Raw genomic sequence first — 14,497 nt, 5'->3', positions numbered from 1 at the left:
CACTGCTGTGTCAGTCCTGTGACCATGGGCAGAGACAGGCCCTGGGCACTGCTGGCACAGAGCTGGGCTCCTTAACATCATTTCCATCAGGAAAGGGGATCCCCCTGGGCAGCTCCCAAAGACTTTGTTCTTTTTGAAAGGTTGGTGTAAAGAACAAGGCCAAGGAATAGACTCTGCAAAGTCTCATTGCTTTGCTTGTTTCCCCATTCAGTCCCTGCAGTGAGAGAAGCGACTCACTGGGGTACTTGAGGGACTGAGGGCTGGTTCAGATGTTCTGTGCTGGTGGCCAGTGGCAAAGGGTCTCCAAGTCACCTGCCTGGGGCTCTGCAGCTTGTGAGGGCTCTGATGGAGGTGAGGACTTGTCTGTAGGAACTCAGGAAGTGCAGCAGAGCACAGAGGATCTGCAGGGACAGCCCGTCCCATCCAGTCAGCAGGGAATAGAGCCCTGGAGCAGAATCCTGCCCAGGGTGGAGTTACCAGAGATCAAGTACTAAATCTGCCTGTGAACTGGTAAAGGAGAGTTCTGCAACCCCAGGGGATGCAGCAGGAACAGGGAAAGGACTCTGGCCAGTGACTCATCTGACCCACAGTGAACTCCCCTTGTGCCTCCCCAGTTCAAGGGGGGGCTGTACCAGAGCCAGGGGTGGCTTTCCAGGAGGGTGTCCTGAAGAACTCTCCAGCCCACAGGCTGCATGGAGTGGAGCCCTGCCCTGCCCTCTGTGCCATTGGAAACAGCCCATGGTCCTGCCCAGCCTTGTTCTTGGCTACTGAGCCTTCCAGGACTATGGCAGAGGGAGGAGAGGAGTGATCCCCATCCTGCTGGGTCTGCTCCCCACCCTGACCAGCATGGCCAGTGCAGGCTCAGCCCAGGGGGCCACAGCCCCTCCCTGTGCAGAGCAGCACCTCCAGCTCAGGGCCCTGCAGGGATCCCAGGCTGGGATCTGCAACTGGCCAAGGCAGCCTGGACACACTGACCTGGGCAAAGGGATGTCCCTGCAGAAGAGCAAGGCAGCATTTCTGGGCCTGCAGAGAGGAATCCATGACACAGAGAAACCTCTTTCTGCAGCCCCCCCTGGGGACAGGCTGCTCTGTCCCTGGGCCAGGACTCTGGGCTGGGCTGGGCAGAGGGGCTGGCACTGAGGGGCACAGTCAGGCTGTGCTGGGCATCTCCTGGAGGTGACACCAGGGCTCCTGCAGTTTCCCTGACCTCCATTTCCTCCTGCCATGCTGAGTGTCCAGCCCCTGAGCTGATGGGGATGCTGAGACTCCTCTCTGTGCCCCAGGAGCTGCTGTGCCCTTCAGAGGGGCTGGGGCTGTGGGGGGAGTGCCCAGAGCTCTGCAGCACCCTGGGCTGGGCACTGCTGTGGGGCCAGACCAGACTGGGCTGCTCCACCAGTTGACCTCTCTGATGAAACCACTTCTAATTTTCTCCTGAAGAACCATGAGAATGTGTGTTGAGCACACATTGTGTGCTCAGTGTCCTGAGCACTAAACTGGAACTGTGGGATAATGCAAAAGTTTTGGTGTCAGGGATATTGGGAAGGCTGGGCAGTGTCACTGGGAGACCTCTCCCAAACCCTTGGAAAGGCCAGAGCCAGCCCAGAGCTTCCTGGGGCCTTGGCAAAGGCAGACATGGAACCAGTCTGCCAACAGGGCAGCAAGGAGGGTTGGCAGAGTTCCAGACTGCTCAGGCTCAGCAGGGAAGGGGATAGGGCAAGTCCTCCTGCAGCCATTGCCAGGCATGGGAAGGACAAGGCAGGGATTGCAAAACCCCTGTGGGAGGGAAAAGAAGAGCATGTTGTGTGCCCAGACTTCAGTAAGGCCTTTGACATGGTCTCCTGTGGTCTCCTTAGAGCCAGACTGGTGAGAGCTGCACTGGACGAGTGAAACATGTGGTGGGTGGGAATTTGAATGACTGATGAGGGTCAAAAGTCATGGCACAAATTCCTCTTGGCAGCAACTCCCAGGTGACATCCATCAGGGACCAGCCCTTGACCATTCCTCTGGAACATCTTTATTATGTCTCTGGATGATGGGATGAAATGCACTTTCCACTCCTTTGTGGATGAGGCCAAGTTGCAGCGAGTCTGTGAGAAACCTTGTCTAGTTAATGGTGACTTGTACCAAAAATGTGGTCAAGATGACTGAGTTGGATAAACTTGTTTTGCCATCAGGTGCCAGCAAGGGCCAAGACAATGAAGAAAAAGCTCATGGGTCAGAGGAAAGGCAATTCAAAAGGGGAGAAAAAGACCAAACACAACCAAACCAAACCCAAACAAACACAGAATGAGAGAATATGCTGAACTGGAAGGGACCCACAAGGATCATCCAGTCCAACCCATCTCTTCCATTGCCATCTGCCCCCACCCCAGCAGGCTCTGGAGCAAAGCACAGCTGAGGTCCAGCCCAGCTCTGCTCTGACAGAAAGAACCTGCAGTCAGGGAGAGGGAGAGGACAAAGTCTTGTTTAACCAGCCTGAGGAATAATGGGATCAATGACCTCCTGTATTCCTGGGCACTTGAATGACCCTGTGGATCAGGTTTGGTAGCAGTGAGGGGGCTGCAGGTTTCCCTTGGGGAAGAGGAGATCTCTATGTCAGAGAGAGCCAGTTTCAGGTAACTCCAAAATGGACCAGCCAGTGCCCAAAGCTGAGCCAAAAAGCAATTCCAGAGGCAGCTGTGTGATAACCCTTTGGAGAAAGGATAAAATCCAGGGTGCTGGAACCCAGAGAGGAGTGAGAGAAATGTGGGAGAAACAACTCTGCAGGCATGAAGGTGGGCAGAGAAGGAGGAGGAGTGAGAGAGAGCTTTGGTGGGCACCTGGCAGCCAAAAGCCAACCCCCAGCCCTGAGAGCCACAGCTGAGCCCAGCACAAAAGCTCCTCTAGGTCTGGAGGTTCTTTGCAGCAGCTTTTTAGCAGAGCTGCCAGATGGGCCATCAAAGGAGATGCTCAGCTGGGTCTGAAACCTGTGTCAGCCTTGTCAGCCTTGGCTCTGTAGGAAAGAACTATAGAATCCTAAATAGTTTGAGTCAGATGGGATCTTTATAGGTCATGTAGTCCAACCCCCTGCAATGAACAGGGACACGTTCAACTAGATCAGGTTGCTCACAGCATTTCTAACCTGGTCTTGAATGTTTCCAAGGGTGGGGCATCTATGACCTCTCTGGGCAACCTGTGCCAGTGTTTCATCACCTTCAGTGTAAAAAATTTCTTCCTTATATCTAGTTCCAATCTGCTCTTTTTCAGTTGAAAACCATTATCACTTGTCTTATGACAACTAAGTCTGTCCCATTCTTCTTCTGAGTATGATCTCAGGAGCTCCTGACAAGCCTTGACCAAACCAGCTGAGCAATGAAGAGCCCCTGGACTGGACCAGGTGCTCCTGGGCGATACAGGTGGGAACAATCTGGAGTGGAACAGTTTGGGAACAGAGGATAATCAGTCATCCCATTAAAGCCTTGGAACAGTCCCTGCCTGAATTGTGACCCGAACAGTACAGTTTGGATACAATTCCCAAATAGTTTAAAAACTCCAGTCATTCCTCACACCAGGATACAATTTCAGCAGATAACTAAAGCCAGTCCCCTTGTGAGCCCACACCCAGCGGGGCTGAGGGAGGCCCTGGCAGCTCCCCAGCACCTCCCTCTCAGTGGGACACCTCTGGCAGCCTCTCCCAGCTCGGGAACCCTCCAGTTTGCAACACTCCAAAGAGCGGCGCTGATGGCCAGGACAATTCTGATCCCCCTCCACAAACACTCCTCCAGCTGGGACCCTTGTCTGGTGGGAAACACAAAGGGATTGGTGGGAGTGTTTCCCTGACAACAGGAGAATTTGGGAGAGGGACCATTCCACCCCCAGCACCTGATGTGTGCACACATCTCTGCCTGGGTGTGGGTGTGAATTGACTGTGGTGGGAATGTTGCTCTTGTGAATCTCTAATTCAGTCACTGTTAAAATTGTAGCAAATGCTGTTGAATCACTTGATAACAGTTTAACAGGTCAATAATTAAATGCTACTAATTACTTTTGCCCTCTTATCTTTGGGTTCAAATTCTTTGCATCCTGACCCTCTTGCATCTAAAGGCTCTGTGTAAATCATTCCTTTTCATCAAAAAATATTTTTTCCGTGTTGTCCACTTTAAAATCTTCCTCCTTAGCTAAACTACAAAACAACTCTAATTAGTTGTTTATGTCTTGAAGACATGAAGACAATTAACGGAAGAGAAAGAAATTGTTTTTCAGTGTTTTAATGAGCCCCACGGTGTGTTTAGAGATGAGTCCACCATCCTCACGTACTGAGAGAAGATTGAAGCAGCTGCTGAAGAAGTCAGAAGCCAAACTGCAAGTGCCTTGAAGCATTGCTGGGCCCCACTGAGGGCAGGCACTGCCAAAGCCTCCCCAGGGACTCCTTGGAGCAGCTCCTTGGAGGCCAGGAGTGCAGGCAGACCAAGGCTCTGGGCAGGCCCCTGCAATGCTGAGCAAAGCCTGCCTTGGTTTTGTGGAGCACAAAGGCCAAGGCCTGAGCCCCAGGCCCTGGCCCAGCAGATCCTGTCCCTCCCGGCTGGCTCAGGGCTGTTTGGGGGCACTGGGATGGGAGGGGGAGGAACAACAAAGGCCCAAAACTGGGCAACCCCTGCCAGGCCGCTGAGGGAGGGGCGAGGCAGAACCCAAGGGCATAACCTGCCAGGAAAGTTGCTTGTGGTGGCCTGAGTGGCAGAGGCAGCTGCCAGAGGCAAGGGGACAAAGGCCTGGGTGCCTTTGGGCCTTGCAGCCCTTCCAGAGCCCTTGGCCATCTCTCCTGCAGGCTGTCCTGCCCTGGCCCTGCTGCTGCTCTGGCCTTGCAGGCTGCACACCCCCCTCCTGCTTTCCCACCCCCTCCCAGCAGCATTTCTAGACCCTCCCTGATGGCTCTGCACCAGCTCTGACTGTTCCCTGGAACACAAAGCCATGGGCTGATCCTGACTCCCTCTGGGTGAGCTCTTGCACCACAAGGGTCCCCCTTGAGTGACCTTTCTTCTTCCTCACCTTCAGTCTGAACCTTCCATGCTGCTCTTTGTGGAGATCTCATTCTATTTCCAGTATGGAGAAAAGCTCCATCCCGTCAGATCTCCTCTTCACTCTTTCTAGTTCTTCCTCGTTCCTCCAGAATGGGGAACCTCACAGACAGACAGACCAGTCCAGATGTGGTGACCCCAGGGCTGAGTCCAGGGGGGTGACAACTCCCTTGTCTGGGTGCCCACACACCCCTAAGGCAGCCCCACGTGCAGTTGGTCTTAAATCAAGGGGCCATTCTGATTCTTTGTAACGTCACGGAATCAAGTGGCCCTTTGACAGTGCAGGGCCTCATGGAACCAAAGGAATGCAGGGACACTGTGGAGTCTCCTGGAACCAAGGGACCATTCTGATATGCGGGGTCTCTTTGGAACCAAATGAACCCTGAGACATCTCAGACCCTCCTGGAACCAAGGGGCCACTGTGCCTCCCCAGAACTCCATGGAATCAAGCAGAGCCGCTGCCTCCCCCCCGCCGCCGCACGGACCGGAGTCGCCGGCTCTGCCCCGCTTGGACACCTCTGGAGTCAGCGTGTTCTTGGGCAGCACAACTGATCTCAGACCACAGAGTTTCCCAGATTTTGCTTTGCTCCTTCTTTCCCCTGGTTTTGTTTTTTGTTCTTTGGTCATTCAGGGGGAAAAGGGGGAAAGGAGGCACGTGTGATCCCTGTTTTTATCTGTTTACAAAAGGGAGTTGGGGCAGGGGGGGAGAGAGGAGGCAATTTCTCTCTCTGCTGTTACTTTGAACTGTTCTGTTGATATTGGTGTTTTTGTTGCTATACTTCTTGTCAGTGAACTGTTATTTTTTTCACTTATACCTCCTTGTATTTTGTCTCCCTGTACTCGTGGGGAATAAAAGCGGAGTGAGTTCATTTTATTGGAGTTCCCACCCCAATATGTGTCTTTAAACCAGGACAGGTTGCTCAAGTGATCTCTGAAATTTGGCATCATTCACAAAGGACTTGAAAATGTATTTTGTCCCATTATATAGAGAGCTCTTCTGCATTGGTGTTCAAGGGCAGATCACTGAGGGATTTCACCAGGAAGTTGCAACCAAGAGGAATTTGTACCATGGATTTTATTTGACACTCTTCATTCAGCCAACTTCCCTCCTACCACATCTTCTACTTCTTCAGTCCAGCTCTCACCAGTCCGACCATAAGAAGACCACACTAGACCATGTCAAGGGCCTTGATAAATTCTGGCCTTTCCAAGGGTTTGGGAGAGGTCTCCCAGTGACACTGCCCAGCCTTCCCAATATCCCTGACACCAAAACCTTTTCCATAGCCCACACTTCCAGAGGAGTGCCCAGGACACAACACAGGTTGTCCTGGTGGTTGTGGAGAATGAGAAGGGATTTCTTGCTCGAGGCCAACCCCTCCAGTTGGATTTGAGTGCAGCTGAAAGGTTCCCTCAGCATTTCCCCAGTGCCTCCCTGCCCTGAAGGTTTGTGGCCATCAGGCTGGAGCTGAGGGGGTTGGGCAGGTGCCTGAGGAGGGGGTAGAACAAGGGCTGTGTCCAACTGTGCCAGGAGGGCTGTGCTGGGCAAGGATGAGGAGGCTGCAGAAAACAGTGGCACTGGGGAGGGGAGAGGAGCAGGGGGAGAGACCTTGTGCCTGCCCACGCTGGGCAGGAGCTGCCCCAGGATGGCAGCTCTGAAGCACTCCCAGGATGTCCCTGGGAACAGGAGGGGAAGACTGGATCTGAAAATGGAACCTGGAAAGCAGAGAGCAGGAGTGTCATGGGGACACTGCAGGAGAGTTGCAGCCCTGGAGCAAGGTGACAGAAGAAGTGACCCAGTACTTGCACTGCCCTCAGAAGATCCCACAGCATCCTGGAGATGCTGGAAGGGAGCCCAGCTCTGCTTCACAAGTTGCCAGGGCCTGTCCCTGCCTGTGCTCCAAGGGCTTCCACCCCCCAGGACTGTGCTCAGAGAGCACTCAGGCCTTACAGCGAGAAAGGGGCTCAGGAGGACAGTGTGGAAGTGGTAAGAGAGCAGCTCTGCAAAGACCAAGCACTGCTGCTCCCTGGCAGTGCTGCTGGGCTGGGATTATTGTCCCCTTCCCGTTTGCAAATACACCCTGTCCTGCAGTGTGCTGTCCTTTGGGAACATCTGAGAAGAAGGGTCTTGGACAAAGAAGGCACTGCAGGGTCTTTTATTTTGTTTAAATACTCAGAGAGCACAATTCATCATTTATACATCTCTGGGTCAAATTCAGTGGGTAGACATGAAATTAGAAGGTAGATGCATAATAATATTTCATACAACAGAAAATTTTGCAAGAACAACACAATGACCTGCAAGAAAAACCTGAGCAGGAAGACTGGGTCATTAGTGAGTCCCCTTCTGAATGCTACACACCAGAACACAGGCACTTTATTGCTCCTGAAAAGCATCCAGTCATCATTTTCCTTATGGCGTCCTTGAGCTCCTGATTTCTCAGGCTGTAGATGAGGGGGTTCAGTGCTGGAGGCACCACCGAGTACAGAACGGACAGGGCCAGATCCAGGGTCGGGGAGGAGATGGAGGGGGGCTTCAGGTAGGAAAATATGGCAGTGCTGAGGAACAGGGAGAGCACGACCAGGTGAGGGAGGCACGTGGAAAAGGCTTTGTGCCTTCCCTGCTCAGAGGGGATCCTCAGCACAGCCCTGAAGATCTGCACATAGGAGAAAACAATGAAAACAAAACAACCAAATGCTAAACTGGCACTAACCACAATGAACCCAGTTTCCCTGAGGTAGCCTGAGTGTGAGCAGGAGAGCTTGAGGATGTGTGGGATTTCACAGAAGAACTGGCCCAGGGCATTGCCCTGGCACAGGGGCAGGGAAAATGTATTGGCTGTGTGCAGCAGAGCATTGAGGAACCCAGTGGCCCAGGCAGCTGCTGCCATGTGGGCACAAGCTCTGCTGCCCAGGAGGGTCCCGTAGTGCAGGGGTTTGCAGATGGCAACGTAGCGGTCGTAGCACATGATGGTGAGGAGGAAAAACTCTGATGAGATGAAGAAGAAAAAGAAAAAGAGCTGTGCAGCACATCCCATGTAGGAGATGGTTCTGGTGTTATGGAGGGAGTTGTACATGGCTTTGGGGACAGTGGTGCAGATGCAGCCCAGGTCTGTGAGGGAGAGGTTGAGCAGGAAGAAGCCCATGGGGGTGTGCAGGTGGTGGTCGCAGGCTATGGCGCTGAGGATGAGGCCGTTGGCCAGGAGGGCAGCCAGGGAGATGGCCAGGAAGAGCCAGAAGTGCAGGAGCTGCAGCTCCCGCCTGTCTGCCAGTGCCAGGAGGAGGAACTGGGTCATGGAGCTGCTGTTGGGCATTTGCTTCTTCCCCAGGGTATTTTGATCTGTTGAGGAGGAAAAGTCACTGCTGAGTTAGACCAGGCTTCTGCAGCCAAACATTTCCTGTCTCACAGCCACCCCACTCTCAGGCTCTCTCTCCTCTGTCAGACCTCCCTGCAGCTCCCTCCCCTGAGCTCTGGCTTTTGCTGCCTGAGGGGATCATTGGAAGCAGGAACTCTGTGATGGACTCCCAAGGACTCCTTCTTGCTCTGCTGGGAGAGGGAACTTGGAATGCAGGGTGATCTCAAATTAAATATACTCGTGATACATCCAAGAACTTCTCAGGTTTGCTGTTTGCAATTTGCCCAAATGAAGGACTGAGCTGAGGGAATTCTTTGGATTTGTTCACCCACTTGCACCTGCCACACTTAGGAGTGGTTGTGGAATTTTGAAATCCCTGACATTTCTATTGCACTGCAGGTCAAGTCTTGTGGGTTCTGAGGGGCACAGGGACGGTCCCTTAGTGCAGAGAGAAGAGCTGCTCTGCCCATCAGTCCTGGGCTCAGCTGCCCTGTGTTGGCAGCTTGGAGCTGGAGGAGCATCACACTCAACTGTTTCCCTCCAAAGAAACTGCCCAGAGATCCAGGAATCCATGTCCAAAGAACAGACTGACACACTCCTCACCTTTTCATCTCTCCCCTCCCAGAGTGAGACACACAATGCTCCTTGCAGCTGCCCAGAGCATTTGCACGGATTTAGCCCTGAGGAGTTTTCTCCATGGGGATCCTGTGCAGCACAGAGATCCTATGGCAGAGCTGTGCCCTTCTGGAGGGCACCTGCAGCCCTGCAGGACACCCAGGCAAACAGCTGAATCCCCTGAAGGTGCCTGGAGGGCACTTGGGCACTTGGCTCCCACAGACACATCCCCACAGCAGCACCCAAAGGGTTTGTGTCAGCACAGGAATCTGCCACCCCCCAAACCCCACACTGGCTCAGAAAATCCAATGGTGAGAACAAGGAGAGCCCAGGCAGCAGGGGATGGCAGTGAAATGCCACAGTGCTGCTGCCAAGGGAGGAGGGACACCCAGAGACAGCTGGAAATCAGGGCCCTGTCCTTGCCTGGGCTCTGGCTGCTGCAGGGCAATGCACAGCCCAGCCCCCGTGGGCCTGAGGGCACAGGCTCTGCTTAGGCTGGGAAAGGAGCCCAGGCAGGAGCTGCTCAGGGAAGGGGTCTGTGCCACAGGGACAGCAGGGAGGGGCCCCCATCCCCCTGCCCAGCCCTTGTGGCAGCAGCTGCCTCTCCCTGCCTCCCTGTCTCTGGGTGAGGAGCTGTTCCTGCCAGCAGCCCCTGCCTGTGCCCAGCTCAGCTCCCTGCCAGTGCTGCCAGAGCCATCCCCAGCCCAGTGCCCAGGGGCAGCTCTGCCTGGGCAGGGGCTGCAGAGCAGATCCCAGACCCCTGCGGTGGCTGGGAAGGGGGAGGTGTTCTGGGGGGATGTGCTTCCTGAGAAGGGCCCCTGGAAATGGAGGAGGTGGAGCTGAAGCTGTGAGGAGCCCTGAGCCTGCAGCTGAAGGGCCCTGCCCAGCCCTGCCCTGCCCTGAGGGGTCACTCCTTCCCCCCACCCCTTCTCCCTGCAGGGCCGTGGCAGCTCCTTGGCCGGGCTGAGAGCTGCCCCTGGCAGGCAGCAGAGTCCCTGCCCCAGCACACAGAGCCCTGGGGGCAGGACCCTGCTCTGCCCCACAGCCCTGGGCACCCCTGGCTGCACCCCCACCTTCCCACCCCACAGCCAGCCCTGCCACAGGGAACCTTCTGGCCCTGGGCCTCTGAGGGGGCAGCAGCAAGTCCTGCTCTGCAGCAGCTTCTCCTGCTGCACCCCAGCAAATCCAGCAGAGCCATCCTGACAGCTCCTGCCACTGCTGCCATTTGGCAGCTGGCAGAGGCACTTGCAGGAACTCACCTGCACTGCTCTGCAGCCAGAGCCTGACCCTGGCAAAGGGCTGGCAAGGTTCCTGCCCTGAGCAGCTCTGCCCTGTCCTCCCAGCCCAGGATCCCTGGAACCTCCTGCTCCCTTCTCCTCTCTGCCCTTGCTGCCTGCAGCTCCTGCCCTGCTCTGCCATATGGCCACTTCCCCTGCACTGCAGCAACTGGGAGAGTCCTGCTGAAAGATCCTGGAAGCTGTGGGATGTGCCAGCTTGAGGAGATGCTTCCAGGAAGGCAAGTTGAACTTTCCTACAGCCAGAGAATTCTTCCTTCAAATCCTAGGAAGGTTTCTCGCGTGGTGAGAGCTCAGTCACCTCCCAGCCCAGGCTACCTCTCATCTCTCTGCCTTCTCTCCTGTGCCCTGGGTGCTGCAGGCAGTGCCCTCAGCCCTGCTGGGCTGTGCAGAGGAGCTGCTCCTGGACAGAGCTGTCTCTTTGAAGCTCTTCTTGCTTGCCAGGAGCTCCCTGTGTGCCAGGGGCCGGGCCCGGCCCAGCTCAGCAGCACAGCAACAGCCCCAGGCAGCCCTTTCTCTGCCCCTCTGGGCTCCTCCAGCTGTCCCTGGGGCTCCAGGGGAACCTGCTGGCACACAGCTGAAGGAAATAATGATGTGCCTTCTCTCAGCTGGGCACAGACACTTCTTTCAGCACTGTCATTTCTCCAAACAGACACAGAGTTTAGTTCAAGAGGCCCCTTTTCATGTCCCATCATTAGACAGGAAACCCAGACAGTGCCCAGGAGGGATCTCCTTCAGCTGCCCTGAGGGAAGGGACTCAGCTGAGTCAACAGAGGTGTCTCCTTGTGGCTCTGCAGACCTGGGGCCAGAAGGACACTCAGCTCCCTCCACAACCCCATGGGCTGGGATTCCTCCTACCCCACTTCAGTGGGCCCAAAACAGGCCCCTGCAGGTGACTCCTTGTCCCAGCTCCCCTGGGAATGAAGGAAGACCAAAGCCAGGAGTGACCTGCTGGGACACAAACCCCTGGTTCCTTCTGAGGGGCCAGAGGTGACTGAGATTCCTGTTGGGAACTGCAGGCTCCAATGGAGCAGTTCCTAGGGACAGGGCAGCAGCTGTGGGATCTTCTTGGAGGCTGCTGGGACATTGCTTTGACCAACTTCAGTGGCAGAAGGGGCCCACATGTAGGACAGGGGAACCTGTCACTGTTCCTTCTGTCCAGGGCAGCCCCTAGAGGTGCTCAGGTGACCAAATGGAGTCAGGTGGCACAGGGAGAGAGGTCTCTCTCCTGTTCTTTATCAGGGTATTTTCTACATGTCCTCAGAGTACAATGGCAGTTGGCTCCTGGACATCCCTTCAATGCTGAACCTAACTTAGGGCAGCTGAGCCTGGATTGAACAGCCAAAGAGGGGCCTGTAGTGCCAGGGGAGGTGCCAGGGCTCTGCAGCACAAGTGCAGCAGCTGCCATGGGCAGCACAGGGCCTGTGCAGGGACCCCGTCCCCATTCCCAGCAGTTGTGTGACAGGCACCACCCAGGGCTTCTCAGACACACTGGGGGCCTTTGGGGCAGGGAGTGAATCCCAGCCCTGCAGGGACACAAAGGCTGTCCCTTCTCTGCCCAGCCAAGGCCGGGTCAGGCACGAGTCCAAATCCCATCAGCCCAGGCTGTCCACACTTGTTTCCTCCCTCTGCTGGCTCTTCTCTCCCCCAGCATTTCAGCAGCATGTGCTGATCTCCTCAGGGATCAGGCCTGGGATTTTCCCCCTGGGCCTGAGTGCCAGCACGTCCCCCCCAAGGCCATTGTCAGCAAAGCCTCTGCACAGCCCAGCTCTCGGGGCTTTCAGAGCAGCTTTGCCCACTGCAAGTCTGTTCTTACCCCGGTGCCCCCGCTGAGGGGCTGCAGCCAGACAGGCCCCAATGCCCTGCGTGTGGGGCACAGGCAGGAGGAGCTGCAGCCCCAAGTCTCTCTTCATTTCACTTGGAGGCAATAACAGCCCAGGCCTGCTGAGACAGTTCCCAGGTTTTGGTGCTGTGATGGGTTGGGAGAGAAGGCCAAGGAGACCCAGGAGAGAAAGAGCAGAGAGGTGTCCTCAGTGGGAAGGAGCTTCTGGGACCTGTGGAGCTGCTCTGGGGGATGAAGGAATTGGGTGAACTTTTGTGGGTGAGGGTCAGAGGAGAGACTGGTTTGGGTGACATTGTGGAGTGAGACAAAGAACCCATTCCAGTTGGCTTTGATAACCCTGGAATTCACTGGAAAGGCACCAGGACAGGATGCAAAGAGTCCCAGAGGTTTGTGCAGGGTCTTGTTCAAGACAGCCCTTGGGACACAGGCCTTTAGAGCACAGCTGGCAGGTTGGTGGGCAACAGGGAGGCTCATCTGCATCTGCTGCTCTCCAAGAGGAATCAAGAGGTTGCCATAGAAACTGATCGTAGTGATGGGAATGTAGAATGTATGGTGGTTGCCATGGTAACCGACCATAGCGATGGCAACATATGATGGTTGCCATGGAAGCTGACCATAGCAGTGGGAAGTATGATAGTTGCCATGGTAACCGACTGTAGCAATGGGAATGTATGATTGTTGCCATGTTAACCGACCGTAGAAACAGGAATGTCTGATGGTTGACATGGTAACTGACCATAGCAAAGTAACTATGATGGTTACCATGGTACCTGACTGTAGCAGTGGGACTTTTTGATGGTTGCCATGGTAACCGACTGTAGGAATGGGAATGTATGCTGGTTGCCATGCTAACTGATTGTAGCAGTGGAAAGTATGATAGTTGCCATGGTGACCAAGTGTAGCAACGGGACTGTATGATGGTTGCCATGGTAACTGACCGTAGTAATTGGAATGTCTGATGGTTGCCATGGTAACTGACTGTAGCAATGAGACTGTATGATGGTTGCCATGGTAACTGATTGAAGCTTTGGGAAGTATGATAGGTGCCATGGTAACTGACCGAGGCAATGAGAATATATGATGGTTACCATGGTAACTGACTGTAGCAGTGAGAGGTATTATGGTTGCCAGCGTAACTGACTGTAGCAACAGGAATGTGTGATGATTGCCATGGTAACTGACCGTAGCAATGGGAATGGCTGATGGTTTCCATGGTAACTGACCCTAGCAACATCAGTGTATGATGGTTGCCATGGTAACTGACCATAGTAATGAGAATGTATGATGGTTGCTATGGTAACCAACCATAGCAGTGGAAATGTATGATGGTTGCCATGGTAGGAACGGGAATGTATGATGGTTGCTATGGTAACTGACCGTAGCAATGGGAATGTATTCTGGTAGCCATGGTAACTAACCATAGCAATGAGACTGTATGATAGTTGCCATGGTAACTGACTGTAGCAATGGGAATGTATGATGGTTCCCATGGTAACCAGCCGTAGTAATGGGAATGTCTGATGGTTACCATGGTAACTGACCGTAGTAAAGGGAATGTATGCTTGTTGCCATGGAAATTGACTGTACCATCGGGAGGTATGATGGTTGTCATGGTAACTCACCCTAGGAACGAGACTGTATAGTGCTTGCCATGGTAACCGACTGTAGCAATGGGAATTTATGGTGTTTGCCGTGGTAACTGACTGTAACAATGGAAATGTATGCTGGCTGCAATGGTAACTGAGCGTAGCAACGCAACTGTATGATGGTTGCCATGGTAACTGACTGTACAAATGGGAATGTATGATTGTTTCCCTGGTAATTGATTGTAGCAGTGGGATGTATGATGGTTGCCATGGTAACTGACTGTAGTAGTGAGACGTATGATGGTTGCCATGGTAACTGAATGCAGCAACAGGAATGTATGATGGTTACCATAGTAACTGACTGTAGAACCAGGAATGTATTGTGGTTGCCATGGTAACCGACCATAGAAATAACAATGTATGATGGTTGCCATGGTAACTGACCGTAGCAATGGGAATGTATGATGGTTACCATGGTAACTGACTGTATGTCATGGTTTGAGATAGTCCCCAAATCCAATTCCCTAGCTCCATCCCCCCTCCCACATCTCAACCCAATGTGAGATGGGTTTTTCCAGACAAAACACACCAGACTCAAAGTGGGGGAAAGGGAATATATTACAATGACTGTACAAATAAATACCATATCACATTATACACATGATCACAAACTATCTCTACCATAACATATATATTTACAATGATCAGATCTCTTCTCCCCTCCAAATAAAAGTCCAGGAGGGAAAGAAGG

General features: G+C 53.9%; 1 protein-coding gene across 1 annotated transcript; it reads right to left on the bottom strand.

Moving 5' to 3' along the window:
• Positions 1–7,405: 7,405 nt before the first annotated feature.
• On the bottom strand, positions 7,406–8,197 carry LOC135404917 (olfactory receptor 14J1-like). The gene has a single exon (XM_064639648.1). It carries the CDS (start codon positions 8,195–8,197, stop codon positions 7,406–7,408), a length of 792 nt encoding a protein of 263 aa, XP_064495718.1.
• Positions 8,198–14,497: the final 6,300 nt, after the last annotated feature.

The sequence above is a fragment of the Pseudopipra pipra genome, chromosome W, assembly GCF_036250125.1.
Source record: "Pseudopipra pipra isolate bDixPip1 chromosome W, bDixPip1.hap1, whole genome shotgun sequence".
Lineage (NCBI taxonomy): Eukaryota > Metazoa > Chordata > Aves > Passeriformes > Pipridae > Pseudopipra > Pseudopipra pipra.
Note: the sequence above shows the minus strand (reverse complement) of the source record. Positions and strands in the feature narration are given on the sequence as shown.

What these genes read in the sequence shown, in the direction of transcription:
- LOC135404917 (XM_064639648.1), bottom strand. Translation starts at nt 8,197, where the DNA reads ATGGGCTTCTTCCTGCTCAACCTCTCCCTCACAGACCTGGGCTGCATC.